The 16171-nt window shown below is 42.3% G+C and overlaps 1 protein-coding gene across 1 annotated transcript in view; it reads right to left on the bottom strand.

The window, feature by feature from the left end:
- Positions 1 to 16171, bottom strand: part of SLC35D1 (solute carrier family 35 member D1) — a 112239-nt gene that overhangs the window by 84099 nt on the left and 11969 nt on the right. Inside the window, exons 2-6 of the mRNA XM_085602329.1 lie at positions 8654 to 8687; positions 8413 to 8499; positions 5672 to 5739; positions 3572 to 3643; positions 2743 to 2811 (exon numbers count right to left, since the gene is read on the bottom strand). Coding sequence (XP_085458455.1) covers positions 2743 to 2811; positions 3572 to 3643; positions 5672 to 5739; positions 8413 to 8499; positions 8654 to 8687 — 330 coding nt within the window. The remainder of the gene's footprint in view (positions 1 to 2742; positions 2812 to 3571; positions 3644 to 5671; positions 5740 to 8412; positions 8500 to 8653; positions 8688 to 16171) is intronic.

Raw genomic sequence — 16171 nt, 5'->3', positions numbered from 1 at the left:
TTTGCCATAGCTTTAAATGGAAACATTGGGCTAGCACTTACATACTGCTCTTCCAGTCCGCAATGGCAAACTGGGAGACTGGTTTTACGGGTGTCACAACCAGTGCTGCAATCTGTGGGAGTGACTCTCTAACTTATTCATGCAATATTAGTGAGTTGTCAAGAGCTGAGAGAAAGTTTTGTAGGGCAATCATGTCACTCCCTCAAGGTACTCCAACGACCCCACTGATGCTCGAACTAGGTTGTCGTCCTATTGATGACCTGGCGAAGCTTCGCCCTCTACTGCTATGGGCCCGACTATGGCGTGTCCCGGAACTAGCTAAATATGCCAAAGGCCTCTCCGAAGTTATGTCACTCCCGGGATGGCACAAGATAAAGTGGCTGAGCGACATGAAAATCCTCCTGTGCAATCTGGGGCTAAGCGCAGCATGGGAAAACAGGTCTTCCCCACCGAAAGCTACGCTTAAGTCTCTATACTGGAATTGGATTGCGACTCAAAGAAAATTGAACTGTTCATTGGGTAGACTCACGGAGGACTTTTTGGAATTCAAGGATCAGCCGATCCGGGAATTGTATCTCGACATTATTGAGAGACCTTTTGATAGATCTCTTTATTTCAAATTTAGGACCGGGACTCTCCCACTTTATGTTTTTACTTCCCGGTGGAATCCCCCTGCCCAGACCACTGAATTTTGTCCTTTTTGTCTATCTAGACAAGAGTCTGTGGCCCATTTTTTATTCGAATGCCCACAGTATGCATACCCAAGAAGAAGATGGCTTAAGCAATTGTGCCGTTCCTTAGGTACTAGGCACTACATTGAGGCGTTACGTATTTTAATGTCTGACTCCCGCCCTCTGTATGCTTGCGCCCTATCAAAATTCCTATCTTGGGCATGGCGCATCAGAAGCAAAAGGCTTAAAGAAATTGTTTAATACGTTCTTAACATTTATTTATGATATGTCTTTCTCTTAATGTGATATTTGGATTTTAACTTAAATGAATTTAAACTCTTTTTTAATTGTAAAGCTTTTATGATATGTTTTTATCGAAATAAAGCCTTTTGACTTGACTTGACTTGACTCTCTAACTTACCTGCCCTGGGTACCCAGGCCACCATATACTAAGGACTTATAGGTAAGTTAGCTTATGCCAATTGGGTATGAGCCAATGAAAACTACATGTTTTATGGTTAGGACACGGAGGGCTGATTAGCAGGCCTCAGCGCACACTCGCAGTCGAAAAACCAGCAGCATCAGTCCAATAAGGTGGGGGTGACCATACAAAATAAAGCATTTCCTTACAGAAACCCACAGAGCGCTTGCCTTATTCCTGTTCTACAATTGCCAATCAAGAGTGAACAGCATTTAACAGACTGTTTCCTTAGGACAAGTATCAAAAAGAGGACGTTTTTCGTGGAGTGGCACTGAAAAGAGCTTCCTACCTTAAATCACTTGCCTCTTTCTTTAATTACATTCTCTTTTTGTTTCTCATACTTAGTAACTCAGACTTGAAGCGCCTCCCAAAAAAAAAACCCACAGAAGAAAAAGTACTGCTGGACTGCAAAAGCCTTGCAAATCCCTCACTAGAGTTCAATACAAAGCATGCGAAGAATGTATTTTTGACATCTCAGGAGATTTACATTCTACTATACACTTGTAGGTTATTCACTCAGCCATAAGGGATAGACAAACTTATTATAAGAAGTGGACCACCTGGATTGCTTTCAACACATCTCTGATTACGGCAATCCAAAACGATCCAAGCATACATCTTTAAATCGAGAATTTAATAAACCTGACTAATCACCCATACAGCTGAAAAGTTGCGTTGACAGAGGACCCAAGTTATGCTAAGCCACATCTCAAGTGGGTCAAAGTAACTTACAATTTTAACACCACCCATAAGGACTTGCTAGACAAATTCCCAAAGAGTTACTGGCGCAATGAATGATGGCAGGGATTATTTTACATCCCATTGGGAGAAATAAGAAAACAGTGATTTACACTTCAGTGAATGTGCATCAGCCAGTTTGCTTCTTCTCTCAGCTCCCCTGCACCCTGGTTTAGTTTGCACTATAGGAGTGCAATTAGTCCATTTATGACTCTAGTACACATCCAGAATCCATCATTATAATCAGATTTTGACCCAGATAAGTTTACCAACGTTTTGTTCAAAGGCTGTACATTTTTTAACAGGAGTACTTCGCCTTAAACATGCTTGATTTTTTTTCCTGCAACAGAGTTATAGATGGCCTTGAAGTTTTTTTACCTGTCTCTTATGTCCCATATACTACTGAGCACAGTAAAGGTAGTAGAAAAAAGGTCACAAAAATGCACTTTGTATGACTAACTGCAAAAGCTCAGGAAAATGAAACCTGCCATGCAAAGTAGCAGCTAAGAAAGCAATGGTGATCCGAAAACCTAGGTAATGCATCTTCTTCCAAGCAGTTTCAACTGCACAGGCTCAAATGATCCAACCACTAAAATCAACCTTACACTGACAAAAAGGAGATGTAACAAATTGGTTTAGACGTTTGTTTCAAAGGTGATACCACAGACTAACATTCCTTCCCAATCAGTGTCATAGTCAAGACAATCCATGGATCACACCACATACTTAGCATTTGATGTTTGCTGTTGCGTCACAACCCATATACCAAAGTTTAATTTGCAACCGTTGTCCGAGAGGTTAAGGCATTGGGACAGTCATAAAGAACACCGTGTAATAAATCACAACCCTTACCTGGCAGCTATGAATGCACCAAGTATCATTGCAAACACGGTCATCTGGATTCCACGAGAAAACGTCTTTCTGCAATCAGAAGAAATAGCTTTTTACCATCTAAATAACCCTACCTCAGGCTGAAATGTGTTTCAAAGCAGCAAGTCACAGTGACCCATTTAAATCAGTTGTCTATTTTTAGGGGCAAGAGGACAGTGTTGCAAGGTGCTATGGAGAGCCAACAAGACAGCAGGAAGAACTACAAACGTGTTTGAGAGAGACCGAGAGAGATCAGGGCTGTAAGGCTTCCTTTGAATCTGAAATTGTTAGAGGAGGTATTTTTATCTTTGGTTATAGCGCTCAGGGGTTTAGTTGCTAGCTTGTTATCTGCGGAAGCAGAAAGCTAGGATTATAACCCCAGGTTGCTTTTGGCAAAATAACTTCATCTAACTGGGCCGGTTTCCTGATCTGTGAGACTTTCTATGGCAAAGAAACAAACAAAAACATGTTTATTAAGCGTTGTATTAATAAGGGACATTTATACCGGATAGGCTCTACCAAACATGCATTTCACTCTCTAAGGCTGGACTATTTTATGTTTGAAAATATTGCTAAAGTTGTTTGTAACGGAATGAATGGTAGGAATATGGACACATCCAGCAGGCGAATTAAATAGCCCATCTTTGTGGGGTCTAAATCACTGTGTCTGCAAACTGTGTACAGTTCAGCCAGAGTAAGATCAAAAGGCAGCCCTTATGAAGCGATTTTTTTATACTACACATTAAGTTCTACACGGACAATAGATTAGACTTGACTTTTGGTAAAGAAGCAAAAAGAAAGCATTGCTTACTTGAGTAAAATTAATTCTGCAAACATTGTAAACAGAATAGAAAACCGCCTGAGGACTGTAAACATTGGCAGGCTGCAAGAGAATTGTCAAAGTTAGAAAAATAGCCACTGGCATTGCAAATATATACTTGTTCATTAAGTTTTAAAAGTAAATATATTAACATTAGCAGCAATATTAACATTGTCAACAAGTGTGTTGAAGGTTGCATTTCACTTCTCAAAGACACAATGAAGTAGGCATACTTAACCTATTTTACAAGGATGATTTATAAAGCAAAAACGTGTACACCCACTTTGCCAACATGCGCTAAATAAACCATTGGCACGCAAGTCCCTCATGGGTAGTCAACAACCATTATCATCCTCGGCTATATATTCTGACCTGCCCACTTCAAACACTCAGCCACTGAACTCAGACTCCTGGAGGTCTTCCCTCCGTCCTGGTTGCAGCGAACACCAGACATAGCAAAACACACAGGAACATTTCTGATATTCTGTCTGCCACTTGAACGGATACTGAAACATTCTCACAATAGAGGCTTTAGACCTGGATTTACAAAACCCCTTGCCCATAAATTACAATGTTGTTTATGTTGTAGAGCCACGTCATATAGTCGCTTAATAAATAGTTTCTAGTTATAAGTATGAATCTGCATTTTAATGTTCTACACTTCAATTTTGCATGTAAAGGTCTCCATTAAAGATCTAGTTCAGGCTGAGCCATAGAGTGTGGTTTCTTGTGTCAAATAGCATTATAGTTCTACATCTTCATCCCATCGTAGAGGAAGCCTGGACTCTTCGTCCACAAAACCCTTTTAAAGCTTCAAAACCCAAAAAGAATAACCTGCAACTATCATCCAAATATCTGCACAATGCACCAAAGATCCTAGGACACCCACCTGTGAACAAGAGTTTCCCCACTAAAAATATGCCAGTAGCTGTAGACTGCCCCAGGATATGGAGAAAATGCATGACAAATGCTCTGATCACAGAGATCATAGGGCCTGACGAGTCAAATGTTGTATCAATTCGGAGTCTATGGGAAAACATGTTGATGCATAAGGAGCTAAGAGAATTAAAAGTACAGCTCTATGGAAAGTCATGCCATGATGTTAGAAAATAAATCAGCATAAGAGTGGAAAATTAATCTTGAGCAAGTGAACCACAATGAACGTCTTCCAGAGGAGTGCTAGAACTCGCCAAAAGCAGAGGACTGCATCCACATACACACTTATGCCTGGAAAAGATCCTAATGTGTGCCTGCCTCTAGTATATGCAGGCGACGAGCTGGTTATCACTTTTGAAACAATGCACGTGGCCACCATATATATTAATTTGGAGTTAGAATACAGAATTGATCCCATTTAGGTTAGTGTTAATGGAGTGAGCAGTGAAATAAAAAAACAAATATGGCACTAATATTTTGGGTATTCACAAACATTAACCTAAAGTAGATGCAAGTCGCCCAAGTGCTTGCTGAATAACGTCAATACAATGCTTGATTCACATAGACATACCCGTTAATCACAACATGCGTACATTAACACTAAATACCTTGAAAATAGGTTAGCAGGCGCATGCAAAAATTGGAGTGTGTAGTTTACGGGTCAAACTTTTCTAAATCTTCAGGGCTATGTGATAAAATGAACAATGCTACTGATTTTATTTAAGGTATCATTAAGGTAACGTTTTAGAGAGTGCATTTTTCAAGTATCGAATTGCAGGCAACTTTCCAGTGTTGGCAACTGAAATATGCTGAAAATCTAGGCTTAACCGTTATAGGGGGGGTAGATCGCCATAAAAGTACCTATATCTCAGAAATGATAATATACCAATATCTCTTTTCAAGGCCTCTGAAAAAATGTTTTTGGGATTGCTCAAATTAACAGGGATAGGTGGCACAAGTTCTAAAATCCTTTAAATGCCCTTGTAGACTAATAGAAAGTTTCCATTACACACTGAAATGTGATCATATTTCTCAGTTCCTTACCGAGCCAAAAACAACATTCACCACAGGCTACTTTGGCCACTGGCTCCCGCTTAAACAGCTTTACAAACAACGAACCCATTCAGATGAAAATAAAAATTGAAGTGAACATACTTGAGTTTTTTTGTGCTAAACAGTCCTGTGATTTGGTTCCCAAAATACAGCAGAGGTAGTGGAAAAACCTGCAATCATAAACGGAGAGCAATATAGAGAGAGAGCGATAGATGCCACAAACTAACTAGCCGAAACGTCACATTAGGACAAAAAAAAAAAAGATATTCTTTACTTGCTTAGGCCAAATACAGCAGGCAATGCACCAGCCAACAAAACATTTCACGAGCAACCATTATTGCTTGTAGGATAAAATTCAGTAAACCGCAGTTTTTTTTCTATTCAGCAGAAATATCACAAAAGACAATTCGCTTCAAAACTGCTTTATCAATACACGTCAAAGTTTCTATTTTCAAATGATGGGGCACAATTACTCAACGTTTGCACTTATGTCTCCTTAGACAGCCTGAGGTGGTCCTCAAGAGCGGCCCGCTTCTTAGATTTACACTAATTACTTTCCAGCATTTTTTAAATGGCGTGGAGTCAGGCTGCTCACACGCCGCCTTATCAAACACTAATTTATTTATAGGTCGCTTTCTATAAAGCAGTTCCATGTCATGAGATCGGAAACGTGCTTAGTGTGGTCTGGAATCTCTAGGAAGCAACATTATTGTTAAAACATGGAAAATACACATTAAATGAATTATTTGAGGAGTTCATCATACAAAGACGGTCACTAATGTATGCATTCAAGGAGCAGACTCTTCCTGTTCCCTGGGCGGTGCTTCACTCGATGCCGATGAGTTCATTACCTCATTAAAACATGCAACTTAAGCTGCAACGAGCTCGCTCATACGTCAAGACTCTTTAAGTCCAGTTTGAAGTTACAATGAAATGTATAAACTGGGTTTCCCTGCCAATTGTCTCAATTCTTTTGATTCGGGTCCCCCCAAAACTTCTCTCAAGGCTTTTCCTCAACATACAACTTCAGATCATCCAGCAGTCGTATCTTCATATTTTGGTTAGGAGTTATAGCTGCTGATCCCTCCTTAACTGAAGGCCATCCATGGGAAAGGAAGATCACTACACCGGTCCCCTTCACAAAAGTGCTGCCTGCAATGTCAACAGATTGTCACCGACACCAGGATGACAAAGGGTTTTAAAAGGGCAGTGCCTCTCCCATTAACAAACTTTAAATAGTCCCCTATATAGTACATATTCAACATAATATTACTACTAGTTTGTGGAGCTTTGTTGCTGTGAATGCACTGCCTCTATTTAACAAGCAATAGCAAAGCAAATAGGACTCGCACTTCATTTAGTCATTTTCGTGAGTCCGACGGCGGGCTAAGGAGGTTACTGATCAACCCCTTTTCCGGGTGTGTGGAAGTCAAGATCCACCTACCAATGCATTGTGAGGATTCGAAGCCCACATTCTAAGCTTGTTTTTGATCCAACTTCACATTTTTAAGAGCCTAAGGGCTCATCGCCTTACAGTCTGCGGCCTTATTCTTCATGCTCCCTTTCTCCGTCATTCCTCCTGTCTTTGGTCCTGATGAAGACCCCAGGATAAGGATCAAATTACATTTATAACATTTAGGGGTCGAAACTTCAACAGACTTGCACTAACTTTCAAGCATAGACAATAGAGATGAATTATCTGAGTCTATTATTTGCTATGTTTATGTTGTATTACTTTGCCATCATTAGGCTGGATACGTTTCAGCTATATCTGATGTATATATTACAAAATGCCTTTCCTTTCCTACAACCCTCACTCGCACATATTTCTCACGGAGCACTCTATCACCTTTTCTGAGCACCATGTTTATAAAATGTACAGACAACATTGCTGTCGTGAATCATAATGTGATGAAAATAAAATGACATTCATTTGAATATACAATGGTGATGTTAGAATAACCTAAAACTACATTTCTTGTAAAATTTGAATTTCGCTGTGACCAATCTTTGTTGTACTGCATGCTACCCGAGTCCAGCGGTATTTCGGGTTACCCCATTGTAACATAACTTTCATAGCTACTTAAAGCACGACAGATTCTTTGCATCATGGCACATTACATGTATTTTAAATACAATGCCATCTGGCTGTTCGATGTTGTACCAGCACATTTAGCTAACTGTTCAAACCAGCATAGCCTTGTGCTTAAGCTGCCACAACGAAGTGGGAATTGTAAAATGAGTGAAGTCAGCCTTATGTCATAGCTTTGTGCATATCCCCCTCCTCAAGGTCTAAGGACAAGAGCCCAACACCTGCTCATAAGTGCATAATTAGAGTTTCGATTTAATCACGTGTCCTGTTCTCTGCTCTTTCCATTGTGAACATGTGTACAAAAACAGTGGAAATTATATAGAATTTAACATCACATGGTCCAACTGATCAGCCAGTACTGTTTCACTGGAACTATTTTTTTTTTTTAACCGAACTGCTTTTTTTTATTAAACGGGATAGATTTCTATGAGCTTCTCCAAGTGTCTGAAGCATGTGCATGCATGAGAATGTGCCATGAAAAGGGGCGATGGACAAGCACAAAAGGAAGAGAGATGGTTAAAAAAAAAAAAATCAACAAAAAAACATTGATTTGAAGAACTAAAAAGTACAGTCACAGAAACATGTGTGCAAATCATCCAGCCTTAAAACAGTACAACTCTCTGAAACAGACCCACAGAGCGAATGCAGAAAAAGTGGCACTAATCCAGCATGCATCTATCATGCCATTAGCATGAACTTAACAGAGTAATTGTGAAATGCGGACTTCAAATACGATAAAACATAGATGTACCTTCTTAGGGATACTCCTATCGAAGTCTGGAAAGTGTATTAAACGGAAAATCTTTGCCACCCAGAGCACAACCACAGTAGCCACCATCTACAGAGAAAGAAGATTAGAAAATGTGACGGATTTACCGCTCTAGAGTTGGGTCGCAAGGGAAACAAATGGAGCGAGGGGGAAATTAGGGGGAGGGGGGGGGCAGTTAAAAAACAAAGAAAAATAAAAAAAACACTTTCTTTCAAAAACGTACCTGGCCTAGTCCAACACATAGTGAGGAAGGAAATCTGTAAAAAGAAGAATAAAGCAAGCTATGAGCTGCATTTTGTGAAATCTAGACATATCTAGAAGTTTAAACAGACAGCATGTATTAGACTATCTCATACACTATACAGAATGGTCATTTAGTTCAGGGTTCTCGAATTAAAGGGTTTGAGTGGTTTTTATTTAGTAGACATCCAATATATTCTAAAAGGAGGAAGTCAGATTTGTTCAAGATTTTCAGAATATCAACATTTACTATTACCCACTGCATCCAGAAGGACCAATCTTCCGTCAATGATTACCTGTACTTCTTGCATGGATCTGGCCCTCCTGGACCAACCTTGGGCATCCCACTCAGTTTCAAAGAAAATACCCAGCATTTGAATAGCAACAGTCATGTATAACTGAGGTAATGAGAAAGTTAATGTTTTCTTAGTTTGCAAATCCCAAAATAAATTGCATGGGATGATGAATCCAAAAACCACTCTTTGCAAACACAAACTTGCACTTCTGGGTAGTTGACTTTGGACTAGCCTGCCAGGCAATGCTCTTGATTCTTTACCATTAGTGGAAGCAATGTATAATTTGGAAGCACTTATCTAGACTGCTGTGCAGCTTCACAACTCAAAACAGAAAACAAATACAATAGTAATTAAAGTCACACTTCAAGCAGCGGCACTGCCATCGTTATCAAAACAAACCTTGCAATTACTTTTCCTTTATAAAATAATCTACCAGCATCGAATTTTACTACACATAGTTAGATGGTCTGGGTACCTGGCCTGTTTATGTTTAAAATCTGCTCTTCATTAGACCTGGGAGAAATGTTAACTACACTGGAGTAATTTTGGTAATTTCGCATTACTCTTGATGCAAAAGTCCTAACTTTGGGCAATTACACCGTTTGCATAATTATGCGTAATTTTGGACAGAAATCCTACTGCAGGAACAATGAATTTAGCGAGTGGCGGCTCCGTTTATGTTCTTTTTGCATTTAGTGCTATTCTATTAGCACAAAACATTCTCTAGTGTATTTAAATGCAGGTTTTCGCTCCTTAATAATTCTATGTATTCTTGCTGTAATTTCATGTAATAATGCTGTAACAAACTATGCAAGCAACACCGGCCTTAAAAGATATGCATCAAATCATTCTTGATCACCATTTATTCAATTCTCGGCTCCTCCATTTCTAGCTTTTTTTTGCAGTTTAGAACTTTTTTCTTTTTTTAGGGCTCGCGCCTGCGTTGCAGTGCACAGCACTGCTCGCGCAGAGCGAGAGCACTTTTGTCTGTGGTTTTGAAAGCTGACCACACGCTCGTGCGTGTGATCAGGCTTTTGCCATCAGGCATTGGCTTTAGCGTCTTTTTTTTTTTTTAAACAGCACGCGATTGGGCAAAGGCGGGACATTGAAACGCCCATTCCCGACGGTGGCCAGCACGCGCAGCAGCGCGCGTTCGCCTCGCTGCCGCGCTCCCTCCCCCCGTGGTGCGCGCGCACCACTCGTTGTTGAAAATAGCAATTGCGCCACGATCGCTTTCAGTGCCACTTTTGGTATAATCGCGGCACCCGCGCTTTACTTTTAACATTTAAAAGTAAAGCGTTGGTGCTGCGATGCTTGTTTTAGAAGAAGCAGCTCACGTGCAGCTTCCCAAATGTACGTCATGAGGCACACTAAGTCATCAATCCAGAGATATGAATCAGAGTGCAGCGAGCGCTGCCTGCTGCCAGACTCCAGCCAGCTGTGCCCTGTGCCCGTGAGTTTCACAGAATACCTCTTGTGCCCGGGGGCTTCAGAGCCAGCTGCGTGCCAAGTAGTTTGGAAGCCAGCTGTGCTGTGTGCCCGGACATCAGAGCCAGATGTGCAATATGCAATAGAGCTGCTGCCAGCTGCGTGCCCAGAAGTCTGACAGGCAGCGGTGCTGTATACTTGGGACCTCACAGCCGGCTGTGTGCCCACGACGAGTCTCGCAGCTAGCTGTGGTGTATGTCCGGGGCCTCACAACCTGCTCCGTGTCCAGGAGTCTGACAGCCAGCTGAGCCCTGCTGTATGCCCAGAGCCTCACAGCCAGCTGCAAGCCTGGGAGGAGTAGGACAGCCAGCTGTGTACCTGAAGACTCACAGCCGCCTCTCTGTCCAGGAGTCTGACAGGCAGCTGTGCTGTATGCCTGGGGACTCACAGTAGGCGCTATATGCTCAGAACCTGACAACCGGGTGCGTATCCAGGAGTCTGGCATCCAGCGGTGCTATATGCCGGGGCCTCACAGCCGGCTGAGTATCTGAGAGTCTGACATCCAGCGGTGCTGTATGCCCGGGCCTCACAGCCAGCTGAATATCCGAGAGTCTGACAGCCAGCTGTGCTATATGCACGGGGCCTCAGGGAGATGAATGCATGTCGAGGAGTCTGACAGCTGTGCTGTATGTGTTCTAAGGCCGCGACTTTCAAGTAAACTGTTTAGCTGATGTATGCTCTGAAGTCTCACATCTAGAACTGCCAAGGAGTCTCTTAGCTACGTATGGTGTACATTAGGGCTTTAAGTGGGATGAAAACCTGAGGGGGGGTGTCTCTCGGAGGTGCGTGGCAGATGTAATTAAGTGCGTGGCTTAAAACATGTATGCAAAACAAACTGTGCTTATCATAGTGTGCCGCCCGACTGGTAAATTTGCTGCTACTGCCATTGCATCCAGATACACAATACAAGTCACATTCCACCTATAACAAGGAAGGATTGTTGGCTTTGTCAATGGTTGTTAGTTGCAAAAGCTAAATAAGCAACAACGTTGGCTTTGTTGTGTATAGATATATAACACTAAAAATGCTTCAGTTCTGAAATTATGAGACAGTGATAGAACTATAGGGAGTGTCTTTGAGGTTACATCAAAGGCAGTGCCAAGGTAGTGCTGCTGCAGAGTTAATGTTTTTTTTTCACTTTGAAGATGAGGGCAAAAATGCAGAGCTCGATAGGGACCCGTCTTTGCACCTGCTTTTTAGAACTGCCGGTGCTCAGCAGTGGACCTGGCGTGCTGTACACCAAGCAGTCTAACAGGTAACTGTGTGTTCTGGCGTTACATCCAGCTGTGTTCTGCGTCACGGACTGGAATCCACTCCAGAGTTTCACTCAGTTATCTCACTGCCAGCTGTGGCGAGTGTCACGGGTGGGTGAGGGTGCTGATATTGGTCTCTTTGGTTCCATTTAGACACCCCGCCCCCCTCTCACGCCTTCTCCCAGACTGAGCGAAAACTCAACAAGTGCGTAGCTTGAGCCGATCACAAACCCACGTTCTTCTTCCTCCTCCTCCTCCGCGCTGCACTGGCGTCCCCTGCACAGGAGCTGACGACGTGTCCGCCGAGACCAAGCAACTGCCAAAGAGTGCATACGCTGACTGTACTTTTTCCAAACGACTCCTTCTCTCGGCCCGGCTTTCCCCCTTCTGCCTCTCTCATCTCTGCCTCTCTCGCTCTCCTCAGCCAGAGCTTTATTCGTTCAACGTTTCTTTATTGCTCTCTTTCTGCCTTGCTTTTTTTCTTTCTTCTTTGCCCTTTCTTTTTTTTCATTTGTTCGTTCTATTCCCTCTAGTTCTCGTTTTGTCCCTTTCCCCTCCTCCTTCTACTCTGCACATATCGTTATTCGGGATACATTTCGAAAAGTGTCATGCTGGCCTCTTGGGAAGAGGCCGGAAAAAAAATTCAGCGCCTGTCTGTGTGGGCAGCACAGGGCTGTGATTGGAGGTTTTGTCTTAAAACTACTAATGAACCATGAGATATCGGTGCGAGACCTTTGAAACAAATATCTAATGGAAAATGTGATCAAAAACACGTGTTACAGTGACTCAGACTGGTATGTGTCAGAGGGGAAGAGGGCTGTCAGGGGGGCTTTCACTGTCAACTATGGGGACGGCCAGATGTGGAGATATTTCACGGGGGTCATGAAATATAAGAGCAGGGAAGGATATATAGATGTTTACTCTGGTAGGCGCCAGAGTGCTGGAGAACCCTATAGCTAGGATGTTCACTTTGCAAACTTAAAAGAAGCTGAGCAGTCCCAGTAACTTATGTTGTGTGAGATTTGAATATGTTTATACATGACTTAAGAGAGAACAGCAAGAATCTGTAAATAATAGAACAGATTCCCTCTCCTCTCAATGGTTGATGTATCGAAGGCAGACATCTGCCAGTGTAGTCTTCTGCTCTGCCACCATAGAGCCGATATCCCATAGCTACACTTGTAGTCCCAGCCAGATGTGTACCCAACCCCATACAAAAGAACACAAGAGCACAAACTGAGATAGCACCTTGTTGTTGGGGAAACATTGCTGCAATTTTATTTAAACTTAGGCACAAGTAATGTGTTATCTTGCAAGCGATCCAAAGGTAGCTAGCGATGGTTGGAACCAAGCTGCCTGCCCGCCCGATTATCCACTAAACTCCAGACGTATCCTTCAAGGGTGCGTAAACCTTCTGAGTCAGTTCACCTCAACTCTGGAGCAATTTGAAATCCTGCAACTAGCAGGCCGCCATAGTTTCCATCCCGGCGTCCTGCCCAGGGCCGGACTGGGAACCAAAACCGGCCCTGCAAAAACGGCCCTGTAACAAAAACGGCCCCCAAGGGGCCCAAAACCGGCTCCCACCCGTGCGGCGCACCGGGGGATTGCCTGGTACGGCCTGTCCGGCCCTGCCATAAAGATCCCCAGGGCATTGGCATGAAGCAGCCCCTTGGGGCTTCCTCAAGTGATTGCTTCTCTGCACCAAACTCTTTGTATTGCCCCATAACTGTCTTAGTCGTATGTCCTCTTTCCTGTTTCTGTTGCCTGCACTTTGTGTTAAATGAGCCAGAATGTCCGCAGCGTCAATTTTCTCCTTCCATTGATCCAACGCTTCCTGTCCAGCGATTTTATCTCAGTATGAGAAGTTTTCTGAAAGCTAGGTATCCATGTGCGCATGATGATTAGTGTCTTTGCATCGTTTTTTGTGTCATGTGGGATTGTCCAATTCGTCAGTTCTCACTCGTTGGCCCCATTACAAATTGACCAAAGTGATATCTCTGAGGGGGATGCCGCATTTAGGGTAACTAGCAGTAGTTAGGTGTTTCTGGACCTGAAATGTCTGGGTCTAAAAATACGGTAACCTTAAATGTCTGGGTCTAAAAATACGGTAACACCAGACCTTATGATACTGGATGTGAATCCACACCTTCACACCAGACAAAACAAGCTTTTGCAATGCAATAGGTCTCGCATTTACGCAAGTTTAAGCTATTGGCATTGTAAATGAAAATGCCTTTTATTTAGGTTATAAAAACTAAAATAAAAGGCATTGTTATTTACGATGCCAACAGCTCAAACTTGTGTAAATGCTATTGCATTGCAAATGCTTGTTATTAAAGGAGTGTGGTGAACTTGCAGTACTGCCTCCACCAGAACACAATGAATAATCTCTGAAGTATGTTCTGAAAGGTGCAAGAGGAATGTCAAAGTTTGTTAGGATTTACAGACTGAGAAGTGAGAATATAATAGTGCATACGGTGCAGATCTGATTCAACTCTGAGGAAAACGCATAAGGATAGTTTCTTTGGCAGTAAACTATCTGTTGAAAATGTGTCATGTATATATAGAACAATATGGAAAATTTGATGGGGGGAAAAATGGGTGGGGCTATACACACAAATATACATGTGCTAACAGAACAAGAACGGTTGTGGTATGCAATTCCGCACTCTGTATGCTTCCCAAAATGAATAGGGTGCTCATTCCCTGGGACACCCAACCAAAAAGACCCAAACAAACAAGAGAAAATACTACTATTTGGAAAAGCACTCCTAAACAAAATTTAATGTGAAGTAAAACCAATCTGATACGTTATAGCCTTCTTGATACCAATTGGAGAGAAAAACTAAATTATCTCAACAAAATTAATCACAGTAAATATTCATATAGGACAAAACACGAGTGCCCCATCCAGTCAAGCCTGGTTCCACTAAGTTTATTAGCGTTGTCCAGATAAAAAAAAGTTGCATTCACATATGATAAGGAGTAAGAGCAATTGTAAGATTTAGTAATTTCGGATGCAGGTAAGCACTTCAAACATAGTTCCTCTCAGCGCTTGCGAGCTGTGTCTGCTCTGAGAGATGAAGCAAGTGTCAGCTGCTTTTCGCACAGAGAGGGACTCTGAAGCACTTACCAACATCGGAAAATACTAGATCTTACAATTGCTCTTACTCCTTATCATATGTGAATGAGACTTTTTTTTTATTTGGACAACGCTAACAAACTTAGTGGAACCAAGCTTGACTGGATATGGCACTCGTTGGTGCCATACATATTTTGAACTGAAGAAGTCCCACTGATTAGGGACGAAAGGCGTTGGCTGTGTTGTTTACTATGCAGGACTTGTGAAATCAAAAAATAAAGAATGATTTTCATCTAAGAGGACAAGCAGTTTGTAATGTTTTGTTCTATATGACAAATTAGTGATGAATTTTCTGAGATAATTTGTTTGCTTTTCTCTCCAATTGATATTAAGAATGCCATGAATTATCAGATTGGTTTTACTTCACATTAAATGTTTATTTAGAAGTGTTTTTCCCAAAAGTAGTAATATAAAGTTTAAAATATAGACAGCGCATTGGATTGTCTTATTACTTGCGTTTCCATTTTTTGTTGTTTGATTTTTTGTTGTTTTTTGCGTAGGTGTTGCTGTTTGCGCCGTTCCCGTCTTTTGAGATTGAGTCCCTGCTGGTGTTTGCATTTTGAGCACGCGGTCGTAATGACCCGATTCTATCTTGCCTGACAAAATCCAGTTCCTGTGCGAGACTGGGTTTTGGAAGCCCCTCTCTTCTAGCTGTTGCCAGTTGATCATTCTCTGATTCGCTTTCCACCGCGGAGCTCAAGTCAGAGACTGGCGAGGATAAGGGTGTCATACCACTGTTCCCAGGTTGGACCAAATTTGAAGCACTAGGGGCCTCATGTAGGTAAATAAATTTTACCGGTTCTTAAATACCGAGCCGTACCGAATCGGTAAATTAGAATCGGTAAGTTATATGTAGGTAAAAATTCGGTAACAGTTACCGATTCGGTAACATTCGGTAATCACGAATCGGAATTCACCGAATCGGTAAATACCGAGGTGGTATTTACCGAATCGGAAAATACCGAATCGGTATGTACGGATTCGGTAAATTAAATCACATGACTTGACGAAACAGCTAATCCAGTGCAACGACAGCCCACCCAACCAGGAAGTGCCCACACCCAGGCAGGTGTACATAATTAGCCGAAGTGGCCACACCCAGGCAGGTGTACATAATTAGCCGACCCTGGAGAAGCTTGGAGTGCAGAGGAGAGGCAGGGAGCCGTTGCATGTGCGAGCGGGTAAACGAACAGCATGTCCAGCCAGAGAACACAGAAAGACGGAGGGGAAAGGAGGAGGAAGCTGAAATTTAGCCCCAAGGAACTCCAGGTGCTGGTGGAGGAGGTGGTGAAGCAGCACCAGAAGCTGTTTGGAAGGCAATC

The sequence above is a fragment of the Triturus cristatus genome, chromosome 4_2, assembly GCF_964204655.1.
Source record: "Triturus cristatus chromosome 4_2, aTriCri1.1, whole genome shotgun sequence".
NCBI classification, from domain to species: domain Eukaryota; kingdom Metazoa; phylum Chordata; class Amphibia; order Caudata; family Salamandridae; genus Triturus; species Triturus cristatus.
This window is presented reverse-complemented; position numbering and strand designations above follow the sequence as displayed.